Source organism: Bos indicus x Bos taurus, chromosome 3 (assembly GCF_003369695.1).
Source record: "Bos indicus x Bos taurus breed Angus x Brahman F1 hybrid chromosome 3, Bos_hybrid_MaternalHap_v2.0, whole genome shotgun sequence".
Lineage (NCBI taxonomy): Eukaryota > Metazoa > Chordata > Mammalia > Artiodactyla > Bovidae > Bos > Bos indicus x Bos taurus.
Window position 1 is genome coordinate 60,328,146 of NC_040078.1, and position 22,678 is coordinate 60,350,823.

At 36.3% G+C, this 22,678-nt stretch overlaps 1 protein-coding gene across 7 annotated transcripts in view; it reads left to right on the forward strand.

Moving 5' to 3' along the window:
- Nucleotides 1-22,678, forward strand: part of TTLL7 (tubulin tyrosine ligase like 7) — a 151,550-nt gene that overhangs the window by 87,054 nt on the left and 41,818 nt on the right. For all 7 annotated transcript variants that reach the window (XM_027536732.1, XM_027536734.1, XM_027536733.1 and 4 more), the window contains 6 exons: nt 4,007-4,154; nt 4,240-4,313; nt 5,397-5,532; nt 13,173-13,259; nt 17,967-18,165; nt 22,273-22,478. In XM_027536732.1, coding sequence (XP_027392533.1) covers nt 4,007-4,154; nt 4,240-4,313; nt 5,397-5,532; nt 13,173-13,259; nt 17,967-18,165; nt 22,273-22,478 — 850 coding nt within the window. The remainder of the gene's footprint in view (nt 1-4,006; nt 4,155-4,239; nt 4,314-5,396; nt 5,533-13,172; nt 13,260-17,966; nt 18,166-22,272; nt 22,479-22,678) is intronic.

Consider the following 22,678-nt stretch of genomic DNA (forward strand, 5'->3'; position numbering starts at 1 on the left):
CAGGAGATAAGAGCCCTCCATGTGACTGTTGCTGTTGAATCCAGTGAATGAGAACATAGAGTGTATATATTGAGAAGTAGAGAGGGGCAGGGGCAGAGCCTGATGGATGCCAACATTTAAAGAGATACTTGTAAATTCTACTATTCTGCTCAGATTGTTGCCACATTATCAGAAAGTTTAAACACTGCCTACAAGTCATTTTTGATCTTTAGACACAGACTCTTTATCATCTAGCCCTTGCATCTCTTGCCAACCTGATCACCTTTTGTTCTTCTCTTTTCCCTGATCACCTTTTGTTCTTCTCTTTTTTGTAGCATGTAGTCAGAATTTCCTTCCCTGTTAAGGCCCATTGCATGTATATGCCACATTTTGATTAACTCATTCTTGAATACCTAGTGCAAACCTGACCTTCTGTTTGAAGCCTTTGCTGTAGCAAAGTGGTTTACTTCCTCGCTTTTGCCCTCACCCCTACTACTGTCACTTTTTAAGTAGCATCCACTGTAACCTGTGTATTTATTCACATGATATTCCCCTCTCCCCCTTTAGACCATTGCAGCTTGAGGGCAATGTCTCTATTCATCTTTGTCTTTCCAGGCCCATGTCTAGAACTAGAGTATGGTGAGTACTAAATAAAATGATGACAAGGATGGGGAAGGACATTTCATTCAAAGGTAACTCCTTGTAGTAAGATAAGGAAGTGAGGCAAGCATAGCATGTTCATAGAACTTCCAGAGTTTCCATATTACAAGAGCTTGTATGTGTGAGGCCAGCTTATTAGAAAGAGAAAACCCTTGGATGGAATCACAGGATAATGAGTAGTGGAAAGAACTCCAGAAAGTGTAAACAAAACTCCTTAGGTCAGTGTTTGGATATAGCTGAGCGGAAAAACACTGATTAAAATGCTGAGTGAATGGAGATCCTTTGGTCTCTGGTTAAATTTTGTTTTGGACTAAGAGTCATTAGTGCTTATTCATATCAGTTTTTATAGGAATGCAAACAGAGTTCTTTATTTGTACGTGCTTGAGCTGGGTGTGTGTCAGTGTCCTTGCCTGTGACTTAAGTGTTTGCTGTGTAGAGGTGCATATATCTCTGCCTTCATTTCTTCCTCAGCATTCTCATCATGGTATTCTCAGTCCTTTTTTTTTGTTCTCCGTTCCTCTATTCTGTCATTTCATTTTTCTTTCTCTCTTACCTTTTTCCCTTTCCAATTGTTTAGTCTTTGTTCTTTCCTCTTCCTTTTATTTCCATTCCCCCTTTCTCTCCTGTCCTTCCTTTAAATTGTATGGTATATAGAAATGATTTGTCCTAGGTAAAATGGAATAAAATAAAAGTTAAGAGCTACCTAAATCACATTTTCCATTTCCCTAAAGAAAGGAAACTCAGCCAAATTTCATATTTATCACTGGAAAAATGATATTCTTAATCATACAGTCATTAAAATTACAAGTCTTGCTGCCATCTCAAGTTCAACCCTTTTTGTTACTTCTCACATTTAATTAATAATAGTAATTAATCACCAAAGCAAATTTGGAAAATTCAGCTGTGGCCACAGGACGGGAAAAGGTCAGTTTGCATCCCAATTCCAAAGAAAGGCAAAGAATATTCAAACTGCTGTACAAATGTGCTCATTTCACATGCTAGCAAGGTAATGCTCAAAATCATTCAAGCTAAGCTTCAACAGTATGTGAACCAAGAACTTCCAGATGTACAAGCTGGATTTAGAAAAGGCAAAGGAACCAGAGATCAAATTGCCATCATTTGTTCCGTTCAGTTCAGTCGCTCAGTCATGTCGTACTCTTTGCGACCCTATGAACCGCAGCACACCAGGCCTCCCTGTCCATCACCAACTCCCAGAGTTTACCCAAACTCATGTCCATTGAGTCAGTGATGCCATCAAACCATCTCATCCTCTATCGTCCCCTTCTCCTCCTGCCCTCTATCTTTCCCAGCATCAGGGTCTTTTCAAATGAGTCAGCTCTTCGCATCAGGTGGCCAAAGTATTGGAGTTTCAGCTTCAACATCAGTCCTTCCAATGAGCATCCAGGACTAATCTCCTTTAGGATGGACTGGTTGGATCTCCTTGCAGTCCAAGGGACTCTCAAGAGTCTTCTCCAACACCACAGTTCAAAAGCATCAATTCTTCAGCACTCAGCTTTCTTTATAGTTCAACTCTCACATCTATACATGACTACTGGAAAAATCATAGCCTTGACTAGATGGACCTTTGTTGACAAAGTAACGCCTCTGCTTTTTAATATGCTGTCTAGATTGCCTGGAGAATCCCAGGGACAGGGGAGCCTGGTGGGCTGCCGTCTGTGGGGTTGCACAGAGTCGGACACGACTGAAGCGACTTAGCAGCAGGGCGTTCATAACTTTCCTTCCAAGGAGTAAGCATCTTTTAATTTCATGGCTGCAGTCAGCATCTGCAGTTACTTTGGAGCCCCCTAAAATAAAGTCAGCTACTGTTTCCACTGTTTCCCCATCTATTTGCCATGAAGTGATGGGACTGGATGCCATGATCTTAGTTGGATCATAGAAAAAGCAGGAAAATTCCAGAAAAAATCTACTTATGCTTCACTGACTACACTAAAGGCATTGATTGTATGGATCACAACTAATTCTGGAAAATTCTTAAAGAGATGGGAATATCAGACCATCTAACCTGCCTCCTGAGAAATCTGTATGCAGGTCAAGAAGCAACAGTTAGAACCGAACATGGAAAAATGGACCAGTTTCAAATTGGGAAAGGAGTACGTCAAGGCTGTATATTGTCACCCTGTTTATTTTAATGTCTATGCAGAGCACATTATGGGAAATGTTGGGCTGGATGGAGCACAAGCTGGAATCAAGATTACTGGGAGAAATATCAGCAACCTCATATATGCAGATTATACCACTCTAATGGCAGAAAGAGAAGAGGAACTAAAGAGCCTTTTGATGAAGGTGAAAGAGGAGAGGGAAAAAGCTGGTTTAAAACTCAACATTCAGAAAAACTAAGATCATGGTATCTGGCCCCATCACTTGGCAAATACATGGGGTAAAAGTGGAAACAGTGATAGATTTTATTTTTGTACTCTAAAATAATTATGGATGGTGACTGCAGCAACAAAATTAAAAGACGCTTGCTCCTTGGAAGAAAAGCTATGACAGTCCTAGACAGCATATTAAAAAGCAGAGACATTACTTTGTTGACAAAGGTCTGTATAAGGCCTTTGACAAATGTCAAAGTTATAGTTTTTCCATTAATTAGGTATGGATGTGGGAGTTGGACCAGAAAAATGTCTGAGTGCTGAAGAATTGATGCTTTTGAATTGTGACACTGGAGAACTCTTGAGTCTCTTGTACAGCACAATGATCACACCAGTCAATCCTAAAGGAAATCAACCTTGTATATTCATTGGAAGGGCTGATGTTGAAGCTGAAGCCCCAGTACTTTGGCCACCTGATGTGAAGAGGTGACAGTGGAAAAGATCCTGATGCCAGGAAAGATTGAGGGCAGGAGGAGAAGGGGAGACAGAGGCTGACATAGTTGGATGGCATCACCAACTGAATGAACGTGAGTTTGAGCAAACTGCGGGAGATAGAAAGGACAGGGAAGCCTGGTGTGCTGCGGTCCGTGGTGTCGCAAAGAGTCTGACACAACTGAGCAGATGATCATGCTTGCAGTGTCACTCTGGGTTAATCTTTATAAGAACTTTTGAAGAGAAGTGCTGTTGTTAACATTTGATAGATGGAAAAACATACCCAGCAATTAATTGACCTAAGATTGTATAGCTAATCAGTTGCTATACTGTCACCATTTTCTCTTGTTATCTTCAAACCTTCTGTTTGTTGTATGGAAATCCATATTTGATGAATGACTAGATGAATATATGTGTGAATATATAAATTTAATAAACATTGATTCCTATTCCCACTGTATCTCCTCTTCTGCTAATTCTCCTTACAGGGATAAGATCAGAGCTTATTTGAATTCTGGAATATGGTCTTATGTTCTATATTTTAGGACCAGTGATAAAAGGAAAAACTTGGCTAAACAAAAAGCTGAAGCTCAAAGGAGGCTTTATGGTCAGAATTCAATAAAAAGACCCTTACCAGGTTCCTCAGATTGGGAACAACAGAGACATCAGTTGGAGAAGCGGAAAGAAGAGCTGGTATGAAAACTTTAACAATGTACCTACAGTTTGAATTACATAATTCGCTTGTCAGGTTTTATTTGTAAAACGTCTTCATTTCTAGAAGGAGAGACTCGCTCAGGTACGGAAGCAGATCTCGAAAGAAGAACACGAAAATCGACACATGGGGAATTACAGGTAACTGTGCTTTTGTTTTTTTTATAGATTGAAAAAGTGAAGTGTCAAAACAGCAGTATCTATATTTTTTAACTTTTAGGCTTATTTTAAGTCGTGTTTATATCATGCTGAGAACGTGCTTTTTGTTTAATTTACTTCCAGCAAGGAAAGATAGTCAAGTAGATGGTTCAGACTTGGTGAGAGCTCCTGCTTGCCAGCCTCAAGAGTGGTTGTGTAGTCTTTAAGCCTGATGTTATCCTGTTATCTTATTTTATTATCATATGGTATTTTGAGAAAGTCAGGTCTCTTAGTATTCTTTCTGTCAGTTCAAAGTCGTTTTTGTACTTTGTTGTAAATTCAAATGTATCAGGAACCAGGCAAATAGTGAAACTGTCTGGAGGAGCCAGGTATGAGACAGAAAGGGACGTGGACTGTGTGGGACTGGACCCCCCCCAGTGCCACATTTGACAAGAGAAGACGGGAGCCCCTCTAAGCTCTTTGTGTTCCTGTAAAGACTGCCCCTCCTCCCAAGATTTGATAATGACTCAGCAGAATTAGGTGAATTTGAGATCATTGAACTTCCTGCCCTCCTGGTAAGGTGTTCTTTCCAGCCTTAATACCATCAGCAGTAGTTATGAAAACACATTCCTCTCAACCTAATTGTCTACCTAATTCTCTCCAGCAGAGAGGAAAATTCTGCCACCCCTCAAAAGATCATTAGGGTTAATCCCGACATTCTTGTATACATCAATAATCACACTAAGTCTAAAACTTTCCAAACCTTATCACTTAAACTATCTCTGATAAAGCTCTCCAGGATTTCTCCAATATGTCCCATTGCAATTCTTCTTACACCACCTCCCCTCAACCAGATTTTTATCCTATGCCTTTTGGAACTCATCACTTGATGATAATTCTCTAGATAAACTTCAGTTTGTATGGGTAACAGATAAAAATTTATGGATATCTCGTACTGTATTCATCTTTATTTCTAGCACCTAGTGAAGTGACTGATACAGAGTCATGGATTATCTTTGTAGTTTACCTTACGTCTTGCACTATAATAGCTTTTTAAAAAAGCTGGTTTATCTGATTTTATTGTAGGCGAATTTATCCTCCTGAAGATAAAACACTACTTGAAAAGTATGAAAATTTGTTGGCTGTTGCCTTTCAGACCTTCCTTTCAGGAAGAGCGGCTTCATTCCAGCGAGAGCTGAATAATCCTTTGAAAAGGATGAAGGTAAAAGAATGAATGTTTATAAAGAAAAGAATGAAGCCAAACAATATGTCTTTAAAAACAACCCATTTTAGTTCCACATGTAAAACCGCTTCACTTTTAAGATGCACTTTTCTTCCATTTTAACAGGTGGTAGTGTTTCATAACCAGCCAAAAGATTTCATAAGTAAGTTGTCTTAACAGGACAAATGACGAGGTAGAGAATGTTGATGTTATTTTGTAATCTGTTGTAATAAATGTTTTATTGTAGAGTTGTGTATACATAACTGAATAAAAATAGATTGAAATAAGCTAGTGGTTTGTGATATTCTCATTATTTGGATTATAAACAGTACTATACAATGTTTTCTTCCTGATGCTGCATAGACATGGCATATGAGAAATAATTGAAACACACACATTCACATGCAGAATAACCTGTATGCCTATTTAGTTATACAGAATGATCTGTATAACTAAAAGGTCTATTAGTTATTTATTGCAATATAATAAGCCGTTTCATTTATTTGTTCATTACTCTGCAATCTTGGCTGGGCTCAGTTCAGTGGCTCTTCTGCTGAGCTAGCTTGAAGTGAATCATATATTTGCATTTATTGGAAAGCTCATCTGGGGATGGAAATCCAAGGTGGCTGCAGTCATATGTCTGGTGCCTCGGTTGAGAGATGGAACATCTGGGGAGTAGGCTGGGTGTCTCTTTCTCTTTACATGACATGTAAGGAGGGTAATCAGAACTCAATATGATAGCTCATGTTTCCAAAAAGGAGCATTTCAAGAGGACAAACCCAGCATGCAGAGGCTAATCAAGCCCCTGCTAGCATTGTGCTCACTAATGTCCCACTGGACAAATAAGATTTTTTTGTTGTTGTCTAAAGAGTCAGTGGTCTTTAATAGTTTTTTTAAGTATTCACATTTACTCATACTTATATTTTCTTGTGTTCTTAATTCCAGCATGCAGACCTATTATAGTTGTTTACATTTTATATTGCTGGAAATCTCCCTAGTGTGATACCTCCATATCTTGGCTACACTATTATACTGAGTGATTTAAAAATCGTGGTAAAGTTTATTATAAATATATTTTTGTATAGTCTTTGCACTTAAATTCTGCAATAGAAGGTTATAAAGCCATTTTCAAGCGGAATAGGCCTAAGGGACAGAAGCAGAAGGGATATTGTATACTTTAATGCTCTTTTCCTTCCAATTTCCCTCTTTTGACATATGCAATTATTTCCACTTTTAGAATTATGTTCTGTAGCTTTTTTGTTTTTCCTGACCCAGATAGTTAGAGACCTTTGTTAATTTTCCTTTACCTGTTCTGTAATGTTATTTCTCTCTCCTGTGAGTACAGTCTTTGATCCATCTTCCCATCACTCTGCACTAAGAAATCCTAAGCATTTTGGACCCAGACAGACCTATGTTCAAATTCCAGCTCCCCTATGTTTCAATTTTGTAACCTTAGACTAAACTATTTGTTCAATTGGATCACTAAAATAGTAGTATTAAAAGTATACGTGACAGGTTGTGAAAATAAAATTGAAGCTAATTAAAATAGTCTGTTTAAAGTACTTTCAGCTCAGTTCAGTTCAGTCTCTCTGTCGTGTCCGACTCTTTGCGACCCCATGGACTGCAGCACGCCAGGCTTCCCTGTCTATCACCAACTCCCGGAGCTTGCTCAAACTCATGTCCATCAAGTTGGTGATGCCATCCAACCATCTCATCCTCTGTCGTCCCCTTCTCCTGCCTTCAATCTTTCCCAGCGTCAGGGTCTTTTCCAATGAGTTAGTTCTTCGCATCAGGTGGCCAAAGTATTAGAGTTTCAGCTTCAGCATCAGTCCTTCCAATGAATACATTTCAAAATTTAGTTTAAATGTCAACACTTTGCCTGCCCCATTCCATTGGTCTATGAGCCTATTCTTATACAATCTTCACACAATTTTCATTCCTGTTGTTTCATAGTGTCAAAACTAGGGAGAGTGAATCCTCAAATTTCTTTTTTTCTTTTAAAATCTTAGCTTTTCTAGTCCTTTTATTCTTTTATAAATTTTAGAGTCAGTTTTATTCTAAATCTTGATTAGTTGTTTAATTACAAAAAAGGCTGCTGGTATTTTAATTGGGATTGAGGAATTTATAAAACAATTTCTAGGGAATTAACAAGACTTAGTCTTCTGATCCATTAATATGGCATATCTCTCCATCTACTTGGATCTTTAATTGGATCTTTCTCTATGTTAATAGTTTTCAGTTTATATTTCTTGTGCATAGTTCATTAAATTTATTCTTAAGTATTTAATTCTTAATTTTTTTGCTATTGTTGCTGATAATATTGTTTGTAAATTTTTTGTTTTTGATTTGTTGCCAGGTTGTAAACATCTGGTTATTTTTGTATATTGCCTTTATATCTAGCATTTTTATGTATTGTATTTTTACTAACTGAATTTCAAATTATATTCTGACTTTTATTTTGGTTACTTAGAACTTTGTTGCTTAATTTCCATATGTTTAAAAAGTTCTAGTTTTACTTGTGGTAAGGATTTCTAGTTTAGTTCATTGGTGTTAGAAAAAATATTCTGATTTTAGTCTCGTAAAATAAATTGAGACTTGCTTTAACTTGATATAACTATTTTAATAAATTTCCCAATTTACTTGAGAATAACGTGTATGTTACAGGTGATGGTTATAGAGTTTTATATATGTCTTTTAAGTAAATTTGGCTATTACTGTTGTTCAAATATTCTATAACCTTTCATATTATTTTGTCCCACTTGTTCTAGCAATTACTGAGAGATTTGTTAAACATTCCAACCTTGATTGTGGATTTAGTTCTGTCAGTTTTGATTTCATATCCTTTGAAGTTACAAAGGTGTCTTTTTAATGAATTCATATATTCTGTTTTACCACTATGAAATGTAAATCTTTTGGGTGATAATTCTTGTCTTAAGATTTACTTTGTGTGATTAATGCAGTCATACTAGTTTCTTTCTTATGATTGCTATTTCAATTACATATCTTTTCCACCCATTTATTTTCATACTTTTTAATCTTTTATTATACTATTTTATCTTTTAACTTTTTCTATCAATTATTTTTATTGTACTATTTTATCTTATTATTCTGTTTATATTTGTAGCATAATATGATTTTTTAAAATTAATATTTTATTGAAGGATAATTGCTTTACAGAATTTTGCTGTTTTCTGTCAACCTCAACATGAATCAGCCATAGGTATAATATGATTTTTTCTCAAAAGAAATTACAGTATGCATCCTTTAATCATAATAATCTACCCTGAATTGATATTTTACCACGTCATAGACTATATAAGGACCATATCAGTTTAGTTTCATTTAGTGTCTCCTTCCATAGTTTGTGCTGTTATCATATACTATACTTTTACATAAGTTGCAAGCCTCAAAATGTATTATTGTTACTATTACCTAAGCATTCAGTGATTTTAAATTGTTTCCTATATAACTTCTCATGTTTACTTACATATTTGCCTTTTGTGTTCTTCGTTCTATTGTGCATATTCATGCTTTTGACAAGGTTTGTCTTCCTTCAGTTTGAAGAAGTCTATTATTTCATGTTCCTTGTAGCATGAGTGTAGTGGTGATGAGTCTTCTGCTTGTTTTTTTTTGTTGTTGTTGTTTGTTTGTTTGTTTTTCTTGCTTTTGGTTTTTGTCTGCAATTGTCTTATTTATGCCTTTACTTAAAATTATAGTTTAACTGAGTATAGAATTCTATGTTGGCACTTCTTTTTTTAAATCCCAGCACATCTGAATGTAATATGTTGCTGTTTTTTTTTTCTCCTGGCAGCCTTTTTTCTTTATTTTCAGAATTTTAACCTTGATGTGTCTGTGTTTTTTTTTTTTTTTTTTTTATTCACCTTGCTCATAATTTTCTTGACCTCTTGAACCTGTGGATTCATCTCTCTCATTGGTTTTGGAAACTTGTCTTTTGTTTTTCCTTCAGATTTTTTGCTGCATTATTTTGTATATTGTCTCTTTATGGGACTCTCATTACACATATTAGGTCATTTGACAGTATCTCACATACAGTTGGCCTTCTGTATTCACAGGTTCTGCTCTGTGAATTCAACCAATTGTAGGTTAAAATATTTGGAAAAAAATTCAGGAAGATCCAGAAAGCAAAGCTTGAATTTGGCATGCTCCACCAACTACTTTAATAGCATTATATTTGTAACTATTTATATGGTATTTACTTTGTATTATGTATTATAAGTAATCTAAAGCTGATTTAAAATATATAGGAGGATTTGTGTAGGTCATATGCAAATATTGCACCATTTTGTATGAGGAACTTGAGCATCTACAGATTTTGATATCTGCAGGAGGTTCTGGAACCAATGCCCATGGATACTAAGGGAAAAACTGTATCTTTGATAGCATGTTCTGTTTTCCTTCTCTCTCTCTTTCTCTCTGTCCTTCAGTTTGAATGATTTCTATTGATGTATCTTTAATTCAGTGTGCCAATAAGGCTATCCAATCACATATTTTTCAACTCAAGGATGTCCATTTGGCTTTTTGAATTCTGTTTCTCTATTAAAAGTTTGCATCTTTTATTCATTTTGTTTTTATCAATTTTATCTAATATGTATATAAGTTATTTTAAAATCCTTGTCTGTTAATTTTAACATCTGGATCATTTATGGACTTGCTTTTATTGATGATTTTTCCTTTTAAATTTCCTTTTAAATTTTCCTTTTAAATTTAAATTTAAATTCCTTTTAAATTTCCTTTTAAATTTAAATTCCTTTTAAATTTTTCCTTTAAAATTGTGGGTCACATTTTTCTGTTAGTTTGAATGTCCTATAATTTTAATTTATTCTACAGACATTGTTAAAAGCATCAAAATTGAACTGATACTATTTTGTTCAAAAGAAGACATTTCTTTCTTATTTCAGGGTGCTAGGTCAAGGGACTGCTCTTTGAGGCAAAGAAAAGTTAAGCAAAAGCAAAAGCAAAAAATCAACAATGGGAACTGTATCAAACTTAAACATTTCTGCACACCAAAAGAAACAATCAACAAAATGAAAAGGCCACTTACAGAATGGGAGAAAATTTTTGCAAACCATATATAAGAGAAAGGGTTAATGTCTAAAATTTGTAAAGAACTCCTACAACTCCATAACACACATACAAATAAACATCTTGATTAAAAATGAACAGAGGGACTAAGTAGACAGTTTTCCAAAGAAGATATTCCAGTGGCCAACAGGTACATAGAAAGATGTTCAGCATCCTTAATCAGCAGGGAAATTTAAATCAAAACTACAGTGAGATATCACCTCACACTTGTTAGAGTGGCTATTATCAAGAAGATTAGAGGTAGCAAGTGTTGGAAAGGATGTTGAGAAATGGGAACTCTTATAATCCATTGGTGGGAACATAAATTTGTTCAACCACTAAAGAATATAATACAGAGGTTCCTCAAAAAATTAAAATAAATCTACTATATGATCCAGCAGTTCCATTTCTGAGTATTTACCCAAAGGAAATGAAAACAGGATATCAGAGATAAATGCACTCCCATGTTTATTGCAGCATAATTCTCACTAGCCAAGTTATGGAAACAACCTAAGTGCCTGTCAGTGGATGAGCGGATAAAGAGGATGTGGTGTGTATATAGATGGAATATTGATATTCAGCCATGAGAAAGAAGGAAATCCTGCTATTTGTGACAATGTGGATGGACCTTGAGGACATTACACTAAGTGAGATGTCAGACAGAGAAAGACAAATCCTGTATGATATTGCTTAGATGTGGAATCCAAAAAGACAAGCGTAACACAAAGAGTAAAATGGTGGTTACTAGGGCTGGGGTGTGGTGGAGTAGGAGAAATCCTGTTTAAGGGTCTTGTAACTAGAAGTAAATAAGCCCTACAGATCTAATGCTCAGTAGAGTGAATATAGACAACAATATCGTATTGTAATTATCAAACATTACTTACTTATCTCCGTCTCAAAAAAGAAATGATGATTATGTGATGTGATAAAGGAGCTATTACTAAAAGGGCAATCATGTTAAATGCATAAAAGTATCAAGTCAACATTTTGTCTCCCTTAAATTTATACAGTGTTATATGTCAAATATATTTCAACTAAAAATGAAGTAAGAAAAGAAAACAGTTGAACTGAGGCTCAGGCTGCATTGCAAAAGGTTTGCTTTAGTTTACCTCTGGTTTCAAACACCTTCTGAGTGATATCTATTCAGTCTATTACAGGCCTCATTCTCTACTGGTATCTAGTAATTTCAAGACTATAGAGAAGTGTTTCTGGTTTTCTATCCATGCCTCTCTCCTCCTATTCCACTACACACTCAACTAAAATTGCTGTTGGAGAGGCAGAAGGTGAAGAGAACCAGGTCTATGGGGCTCTTCTAGGTGTCTCACTAGCCCACATGACATTAGAAAATTCCACTAGATTCTGTTTATCCTTGTAGAATCTCTATGCTTATTATAGGCCTAATCTCTGCTCAACTGTTTCTAGGCTTGACAAATGACCCCAAAGTGGAAAGTGGCCACTTATCTCTGCTCACTTAGGAAGCACTTTTCCCTCTCTGGTATAATTCCTTTTACATTACTTTTATCCATAGCTTTCCGATGTCTTAAAAAGTATGACTATTTAGTTTATCATCTTTTTTTTTAGCTGTTATGATGAAAATATTGTCTATACGACCTTCTTTCTCCTAACAAAATCAGAACTCCTTACTTTTTAACTATTGTGTACTGCTGTCTTTAGAATTCATTGTAGGATTGTTGTTTAATCAAAGCTTTATAACAAGAATCTTTTGGTATTTTAATAACTAAATCTTAGGTTGGGATGACGAGTGACCTTTTTTATGGATTTCCATTGCACAGTGATATTTCTGGTTTATTTTAACCCCCCTTTAAAAAAAGAAACACAAATATAAATCATAAATATATAAGTAAAGATACGATATTTTATATGTTGAATAAGTAACTCAGTGAAAGCAGTTGACTGTGCCTCTTTTAGTATTGCTGTTATACTCCTGTTGCTCCTGTCTTTTCATAATGTTACCCTTTGACTTCAAAGTGACTCTCGAAGAGTGTAAGAGAAGATATTAGGCCTATAAAATGAAAACCTTTCATAAAGTTCTAAAGATAATGTTCATTAGTTAAAAATTTGAGTTTCATTAAACTGTGTCCGTTACCCAAATATGAACATTGGACTGTTCTAAATGAACCTATTAGGCCAGTCGTCAGTGTTCTGCCTGAAGTTGTAATTTTATTTTACACGAATCGATATGGAAATGATTGGTGAAATTGTGGTCTAGAGAAATCAGAGTGAACTTTTAGAAATTTTAAAGTATCCAATAGGCTAATTTATTGAAGTATTGTATTCTAAGATCTTAATAATTTATGAAAACATAAGGATATATTGTGTATGATTATTAATACATAATAATTTCAGCTTAGTACTATTTTTATTACCAGATCTTAGTGAAAGTTTTTTCAAGAGTTTGCCATGATCCTTTATTTTTCATTTGATCTGAGCAATCTTTGTTAAATAGTTCTCAGAATCTTTACTATACACAAAGACTAATGAACTTGGAAAAATTCTGGAGTCCATTAGTGATCATGATTTTAATTAACTTTTTTAAGGAGGAAGACATTTTGGATCTTCTGGAACAATGTGAAATTGATGATGAAAAGCTGATGGGCAAAACTACCAAGTCTCGAGGACCAAAGGTACCATCTCCCTTACTTCCTATCAAAGTAGACTCTTCTATGGACAGGTGATTTTCTTCTCACTTTTCTGACTCTACGAATGACTGATGCCACGTTCATGAAACTTTGTGGACTACAGAATTAGCTGACATTATCTTGTATTTAGGAGAAACTTCATTTTGTTAGTTTTTCTCATTTTCTGATTCTATCCTTAATTGAGTGAAAGCCCTATGAGTCAGGGTCAAATGAGACCTAGAACTGGTACCATCATTATATACTCAGTACTAAGTTTTCCTTATATCTCCAGACATATAATTTTCAGAGATGCGTAGCATTTTAGATAAGACAAATCATGACTCTAGAGATACTAATGAGGAGCCCCATCTTTTACTAGCCCTGCAACATTAAATTTGTGTAAGGTAAAACAGTTAAAGTTTGTAAGAATACATAGAAATCTATCATGCTGGCAAAAATAGGCAAGTGTTTGCTTTACCTTAATATGCTCTGTGCTTCATCCATGTGTTCTTTTGTTATATGTCAAAGGCTTTGCAAGTAAAGTAGGAAATTTGAATTCCTAAAATCTTGGGAAGATACGCATTCTACTTTTTTTCACTTTACATTTGAGCAGTACTAAAACTATCACTTCATCCTCACAGATATCCTGCTCTGTCATGCATTCATGATTCTTATTACATGCCTTAGTAGGTTCTCAAAACCATTAGTTAGTAGGTTCTCAAAACCATTAGTTAGTAGGTTCTCAAAACCATTAGTTAAATTTGTTGAATGTGTCCACGGGGACCTTGTGACTAGTGGAAGGGCAGATACGTGAACCAAAAACCAAGGTATATTGTGGCAAGTACTGCAATTAAGAGAGTGAAAAGTGCTACATTAACATAGAGAAGAAAGGGATTGGTAGACTTTGGATGGCTTCATAAAGGAAGCACGATTTGAGTTGCGTCTTGAGTAGTTCTCTGAACATACAAGAAGGGTAGAAGGACATTGAGGGTAGAGCGAACATTAAAGGCAAAGACATGGAGGTATAACACTGCATACAGTATTGGGAAAACAACAAGGAATTTGGTATGACTCAAGTGAAAGATTCTTGGAGAGTAAATGGATATAAGACGAATCTGGTGAAAGATACGTATCTAGTGAAGACCAGAAACATGGATGTCAGGCATTGTTCTTTTGAATTATGTGTTCTATATTAAAGAACTGTAGAAGATGTTGTTGGTAATTCCTTTGGAACAAATATATTTTTAGAGTATGAGTAAAAGTGAATACCTTCATGTTATTGCTTCATTTTGGAAAATATAGGGAAGTTTCTAGACTTTGTATATTAATTATTTAGCAATTTGGCAAACCAGATGTGAGGCAACCTGGGTGCACAATATTTGTGGAAGATTTGCAAATGCAAAGGCTCTAAGTCACCCTTCTATTGTCTTATAATTTTGTTTAGCTTCGTCAAATAAGGCTTATCATCCAAATAAAAATATTACCTCCAAGAGGACAGAATTCACACTGTGTATTTTTCAACCCCTCTTATTCCAGGCAAATAGTAGGGGCTAACAATGGAGGCACTAGTGGTAAAAAACCCACCTGCCAATGAAGGAGACATAAGAGACACACGTTCAATCTTTGGGTTGTGAAGATCCCCTGGAAAAGGGAATGGCAACCGACTCTAGCGTTCTTGCCTGGGGAATCCCATGGACAGAGGAGCCTGACAGGCTACAGTCCATGGGGTTGCAAAGAGTCAGACACGACTGAAGCAATTTGGCACATAGCACAGTACAGAAATGTATTTCTTGAAATGAATTGATTAATTCCTGTAGTTATTAACACTAGAAATATTTTGAAGTACTGAAAGTTACATAATCAATCTGAAATAAAAGTACTTTTAAAACTTCTAACATCCTGTACACTGAGGGTCTGGAGTATACTAAATTTCAAAACGGCCTTTCCTTTTAGAGGGATGTTAGTAGTTAGTAGTAGTAGTTAAGTCGCTAAGTCATGTCCGACTCTTGCGACCCTGTGGACTGTAGCCTGCTAGGCTCCTCTGTCCATGGGATTCTCCAGGTAAGAATACTGGAGCGGGTTGCCATTTCCTTCTCCAGGGGATCTTCCAGACCCAGGAATCGAACCTGGGTCTCCTACATTGCATGCAGATTCTTTACCGACTGAGCTAGAGTGATGTTATCACACACCAAATATTGATTTCCAATGTATTTACTGGTAGAATAATTGAAGGTAATCAAGGTTAAATGAAACTGGTACTAGGAGAAACAAAGTTTCAATTATTTAAGAATATAAGAAATATTAATTAGGTATTAAATACATAAATAAGTGCTTATTCGCTCAGTTGTGTATACATGAATAATATCACATAAAGTATTATCATTGTTCTTCAGTCAGGTAGAATGTATTTGGTATTTGTTTTATTATTCTTTATACCATTTATATATATTTAATATACAACCCCATTCATAATACAGTTGGACATAAAAATGAATGATATGAAAAAAAAAATGAATGATATGGTTTGTGTTAGAACTCAGTACCAGTTTGCAAATTTCATTTTGTAGTTAAGGCACTGTTTGGAGTTTATTTGCTATGACTTCTTATTAATTACTGCTTAAACAATGTATTTTTAACTAGTCCCAAATGCATGTATGAAACAAAGATTTAGCAGTCCATTTCTGTTTGCGATTCTTTGTAGACTCAAATAGCTCATTATGTAGTCAAGTTCCTTAAGAAACTTTAAAGCTGCTTGCCTACCTGAAGGAAGGTACTACTAGCAAGCTTCATTGTGCCATTGTTTCTTCTGGGTATGCTAGACTTCTGAAGAAACATCCTTTCTCTAGAATTCATATTCCCCAAGACTATCAAAATGTTTGAAGATTGTGTTACTGGTAAATGTTTTTCTGTGTATCTCTTTGAACATGGTTAGCTCTCAGTAAATATTAAACTATCAAAAGAAGAACATATCTTAAACACAAGTTGGTACTTTAGTGTATTAAATTAATTCCCTGCTTTATTTCTCATCCTTTGCTAAGACAGTGACTTTAAGACTGTGCTTTGGCTTACTGTGTATTCTAGGCACTTTGTGAAATGCTTTTTCTTTCTTTATCTTTCCATCCTACACTGCTACATAAGAAGACATTCCTCATTTCTATGAAATCCCAGGGTAACCAAGGATTTCATTACAGGGTATGCTAACATCAAAACATTTTTGTTTGATTTAACAGAGAACAAGAAACTAGTATACAACTGCAGGAACCTTCCCTAGCAGGAATAGGAGGCGTATAGCATGTGTAATTGTCTTTTAAAATGACTAAGTTACGAAACTGACTTACTCCACTTGGTTGTGCACATTCTTTCTGAAGTGCAGATTCCCCACTTCCCTTATGTTTTATTCCTTCCGCTGTCATCACTGGAAACACATTGACTGGGAGATTCAGCGACAGGTGATTCTGATAGAGATACTGGAACATGATATCAGGGCATTTTGAATCTTTACAAACTTACCCATCTACATAGCACTTATTTTCTAAAAAAATTATGTAATACTGAAATTTTTATATCTCCTTTTAAAATTAGTGTGGGCAATGGAAAGCAATGTTGTTCCATTATGACCAGACCCTATGTGTCAGAGGTAGGAATCCTCCAAGAAAAGACATGAGCCAATGGGAAACGTGGAAAACTAACTACAAATTTTGTTTCTTAAAGTGTCCATAATGAAGTTAGACATGTGAGGAATATCTCGCTTCTTGTTGCACATTATTCAAGTGGATAGGCTCATAGACTGTTTTAAGATGTGGCCTGTTTTGTTTATAGTGAATTATCTTACTTATAATAGCTTATCGGACTGCTGCTTTCTTATTTTATTTTTTGCCTCTTTTGCTTTTCTTTTTCTTCCTTCTCTCCTCCTCCGTTCTCTCTCACAAACACACATGCACACATACACATATACACATTTATTGAGTGATTTTGAACATTTTGTTGGTCAGCCTCTGAGTCTTACTCTTTGCGACCCCAATGAACTGCAGCACAGCAGGTTTCCTGTGGACACAGCACAGAAGATAGTGTTCTTCACTATCTCCAGTAGTTTGCTCAAACTCAAGTCCATTTAGTTGGTGTTGCCATCCAACCATCTCATCCTCTGTTGTCCCCTTCTCTTCCTGCCCTCAATCTTTTCCAGCATCAAGGTCTTTTCCAATGAGTCGGCTCTTCACATCAGGTGGCCAAAGTATTGAAGCTTCAGCTTCAGCATCATTTCTTCCAATGTATATTTAGGGTTGATCTCCTTTAGGATTGACTGGTTTGATCTCCTTGCAGTTCAAGGGACTCTCACAAGTCTTCTCCAACACCACAGTTCAAAAGCATCAATTCTTCAGCACTCAGCCTTCTTTATAGTCCAACTCTCACATCCATACATGACTATTGGAAAAGCCATAGCTTTGACTATATGGACCTTTGTCAGCAAAGTGATGTCTCTGCTTTTTAATACACTGTCTAGGTTTGTCATGGCTTTTCTTCCAAGGAGTAAGTGTCTTTTAATTTCATGTCTGCAGTCACCATCTGCAATGATTTCGAAGCCCATGAAAATAAAACCTGCCACCTTTTCCTTTTCCTCATCTATTTGCCAAGTGGGAAACTAGAAATGCTAAACTAATCAAGTGCATAAGACTTTCTGAATTCTAACAAAATAAACATTTCCTTCCATTTTAGCCTCTGTCTTCCATGCCTGAGAGTACCGAGATCATGAAAAGACAGAAGTACTACAGCAGTGACAGCAGCTATGGCAGTAGCAACAGCTCTTCAGAATCCGACGAAAATGAAAAAGACGAGTACCAAAATAAGAAAAGAGAAAAGCAAGTTACATATAATCTTAAGCAGTCCAACCACTACAAATTAATCCAACCATCCAGTAAGTTAAATTCTTCTAGCTTAGCTGTTATGTGAAGAAGTATGGAATTGAAATCACTGAACTCAATAAAAGACCTTGGGCCAAATGAACCCTTGTGTGAGGAGACCTAGATTCTACCCCACTTCCTTCCCCAACCAGACCTGTTAGGTCTGGATCCCACAATCCCTTTCGGGGTCTGCAAATGGGAAACAAAAGGAGTTAGACTTAAGGATCTCTGTAGTCTTCTGTTCCATATTTCAAAGTCTTCGTTAAGTCGTAAATTTCTGCATGAGTCTTTGAACCTGTGCCTCATGATGATCGGTTGATCTGCTGATGGCATTTTCTTTTAAGCCCCAATATTCTCTCATTCCGTTCCCCACTCTGTCATTCATTTTGTTTTATATTCTCCCCTATTTCAAAAAATGTGTGTCTCTCTCTAGGTATTTGAATTGAATGTATCTGTGAGCCACACAATTGTGAAATAGTTGAAGTTTTGTTCCCTCCCATTTTCATCACGGGTAAGCACTTCAGTCAGGACTTTGGTGTACAGGAAGTATTCAGGAGAACCACCAACCAGCTTCTCTGTTTCCTTCTTTCCTGCTGCCCTTTTCTGCTTTCTTCCTTTATTTCTTTCCCCATTTTCTCTCTCTTTCATTCCTTTTTCAATCCCAATGTCCAGTGTTGTGTCTTTGATTCTTCTTTCATCCCCAGATATCCAGCTTGGTATTGGTGTTGCCCAGGCTCGTTCGGATACCCCTTCCTGATGTTGTCTCCAATGCAGGGCTTTTCTTAACCTCTGTCACTCATCTCTCTGACTGCCTTGTCCTCCACTGTCCCAGAGCTCCACAAGGGACTGCTTCAGTCACTCAGTAAACACATTTCTGAGCCTCTGTTGCTCTGTCTGCAGCAATGGCTTAATATGGTAGTTTCCTGATAAACTCGGCCTTCCATACTTATGGGGAAAATGCATAAGCAATGCAGAATTAATATATGAAGATTTTAAATGATCTTTCTTTTACTTTCAAATTATTCCATAAAAATACTTCCTGTCTTTGACAGCTTTTATGTTTTGAGGGGAAGTAGTATATTATATTTCATTTTTTATTTACTCTTTTAATTTATGTTTATTGAGCACCTGTTTCAGAGTTTGTAAGCTCTTTTATCCATTATTTCCTTTATTTTAAAGACTCCTTAAGTACTTTCAGTATGTCTCTGTAAGTATGGCTCTGTTTCTCTTTTGGAAGCTGACATTGTTCTGCCCAGATTTAATCGGTTTTGGAGCCCCTTTCCTCTTGGCTAATGTGTGTGTCCCTAACAGCATGAACTGACAGAGGATGGAATAGGGATGAGAAAAACTACTAGGGTTCTTGTACTCAGATTCTTTTTTCTTCTGAGACCAGTAGTTTTAATAAATTGAGATTAGACAAGAGTGTACTAAAAATGTTTTTAAGTATAAATTTACATTTTAAAGCTTGTCTAATTCACTTAATATCTTTCTCCTTATTAGTTGTATTTTGTTTTCATAGCCATTAAGAATTGCAACAAAGGTTTCAATTTCTTATATTCTCTTTTTAATCTTACACTAAGGAATGTTATAGCCACAAGCCTTCCTTGAATTTTCTCTCCAAACAGATGTTGATAACTGAGGATAAAAATTCAGATTATGTACAACGCTTTCTGTTGTAGGGGGTTAATATAGGAAATTTAAACTTGTTACAGTACCAAAGGATATATTTTGATTTGATATATGGTAGGGAGAAGGCAATGGCACCCCACTCCAGTACTCTTGCCTAGAAAATCCCATGGGCGGAGCAGCCTGGTAGGCTTCAGTCCATGGGGTCACTAAGAGTCGGACACGACGGAGCGACTTCACTTTCACTTTTCACTTTCATGCTTTGGAGGAGGAAATGGCAACCCACTCCAGTGTTCTTGCCTGGAGAATCCCAGGGACGGGGGAGCCTGGTGGGCTGCCGTCTATGGGGTCGAACAGAGTCAGACACGACTGAAGCGACTTAGCAGCAGCAGCAGCAGTCCTATGCAAAACTGTATGAAGTATTTTCTCTCAGATAATTTATGCATGAAAGTTTCAACCATTTTTTGTTAGTCTACCTAAATTTCACTGACATATCTAACTACTTAGTTATTCTGTCTGAATTCTAATGTATGCAGGAGAAAAAATGAAAATCTCTTGTGATTCAAGAAAAAGTCTTGTTTCCCTTCTGCAGCTATAATCAGATTATACATATCCAAACCACCATCATAAGCCCTTGAAGAAAGCAGGGCCAAGGTATATGTATTAGTACATGCTTATGAGTATTTCTTAGGAGAAGATTGACCAATGGTATGTTTCCCACACAGCCCTTTTTAGAAGTGCCATTTCAAAAACTAGTGTGACTTTTAGAAGGAGATTAACAGTTGGAACAAATGGAAGCTTTTTTTGTTCATTTGTTTGACATTTTTTATAGCTTGAATGAGTATACTTTTTTATACTCTGCAGAACTAAATAGAACTATTAGACTTATCATCAATTCAAAATCCTTTAGAAATACATCTCTAAATATAAGGCTCAAGTCCATTGCCTTTATAAAGGTTTACATTTTTATCAACAGCTATTGAAGAGAAATATTTGGGTATTGAACCTGCCTTCATGTGAGTTTTATGAAATTATTTAATTAATGAAGAGTGATATATTTCCTAAGCAGAGAGAAAATATACAATGGAGGGTATATAGAACATATGTGCTAGGAAAGTTATAGATGTTGATAGTATTGAATAACATTCTATTTCTTTGTGTCAGGCATTAAAATTTGTCAGGAATAATTGGTTCTCCCTTTAAATGTTCTCAATTTGCACAAGCATAGAAGATATTCTATGATTTTTTAAGTTGTTCTGATAACAATCATTGATCCAGACGTTTTTTTCTTCATTTAAATATTTTACTATGGTAATTTAAATCTAATTTTTAAAATTCGTCTGTCCTGTGAATAAGGACTTGTCTGTCTAGTACTACTTTTATAATAACCAGCTATATAATCTTTGTTTTTCTTCTGTTATATTATTATTATTGCAATAATTGCATCCTTCCTAGGTGGTGCAGTGATAATCACCCCGCCCTCCAATGTAGGAGCTGCAAGAGATGCAAGTTCAATCCCTGGGTTGGGAAGATCCCCTAGAGTAGGAAATGGCAACCTGCTCCAGTATTCTTGCCAGAAAAATTCCTTGGACGGAGGAGCTTGGCAGGTTATAGTCGGATACAACTGAGCACACCATCACACATTATTATTATTATTTTATTTTCATGGGCCCTAAATTTGATAACATCAATTTATCCTGGCCATTCTCCCCTATTCATTTGCCCCTATGAATCCTGCTGTAAAATATTCTGTTTCTAACATCTGCGCAGATTCTAATAAGTGACCAGTCTATATTATAGAAAAAGGGAGTGTGCTGGCATTAAGTCAGGGTTTAGAACTGAACTTGGCAATCTTCCTGTCATGTGACAAATTCTTTCTGAGTCTCCACATGATAGAGATTTGTACTTCAGAGGGTTTCTGTGAGAACAAAGATAATAGTGTACCACCTAGCATGATGCCTGCTTTGTAGAATGTGTTCCATACATGTTAGCTTTCTGTTCTTCTGGTCCTTTTGTCAAGTTTCAAGAATAGAACACTAAGGTACTATTTAAGTATTATTCTCACAAGAGCCATTCTTTATACATGACAGGGGTTCTGCACTGTGTTCACTGTTTAAATTGAAGAAATAACTCCAAATTTATATTCTCATGGTGATGCCGATGCTTTGACACTTACTGCCACCCTTCTAGGGCTTCTCTGGTGGCTCAGCTGTAAAGAACCTGCCTGCCAATTCAGGAGACATGGATTCGATCCCTGGGCTGGAAAGATCCCCTGGAGAAGGAAATGGCAACCCACTCCAGTGTTCTAGCCTGGAAAATCTCATGGACAGAGGAGATTGGTGGGCTATGGTCCATAGGGTCACAAAGAGTCAGACATGACTTAGAAACTAAAAAAACAAGTCACCCTGCTAATCATTAGTTTGTATAGATACAATACAGTGGAGGACTTCTACTAACTCTGCTACTGTACCATCCCTTTTCTTCATCATCCATAGGCTCCATAAGGCGTTCAGTCAGTTGTCCTCGGTCCATCTCTTCTCAGTCACCATCCTGTGCAGACATCCGCCCCTTTTCTGCTCAACAAGTGATATCAGCATCCCGGCCGACTTCAGGGTCTCGGTCACATTCTTTAAACCGTGCCTCCTCCTACACGAGGCATCTGCCTCAAAGTAATGATGCCAGCTCCTCTGACTCTCTGATGGTAAGTCTTCTGTTTTGCTGCCCTGAAATGAGCACTGTACTCAGGAATTAGGTGGCAGAGGGATTAGCTGGGAGGAGGACAGATTGAACATCAAATCCTTTCTATTCAACTCCTGGTCTCCTGGAATTTGGATTATTCCTCTTTCTTCACCTATAACCAAGTATGGATTCTTAAAAGGCCAGCTTCACTATATCACAAAA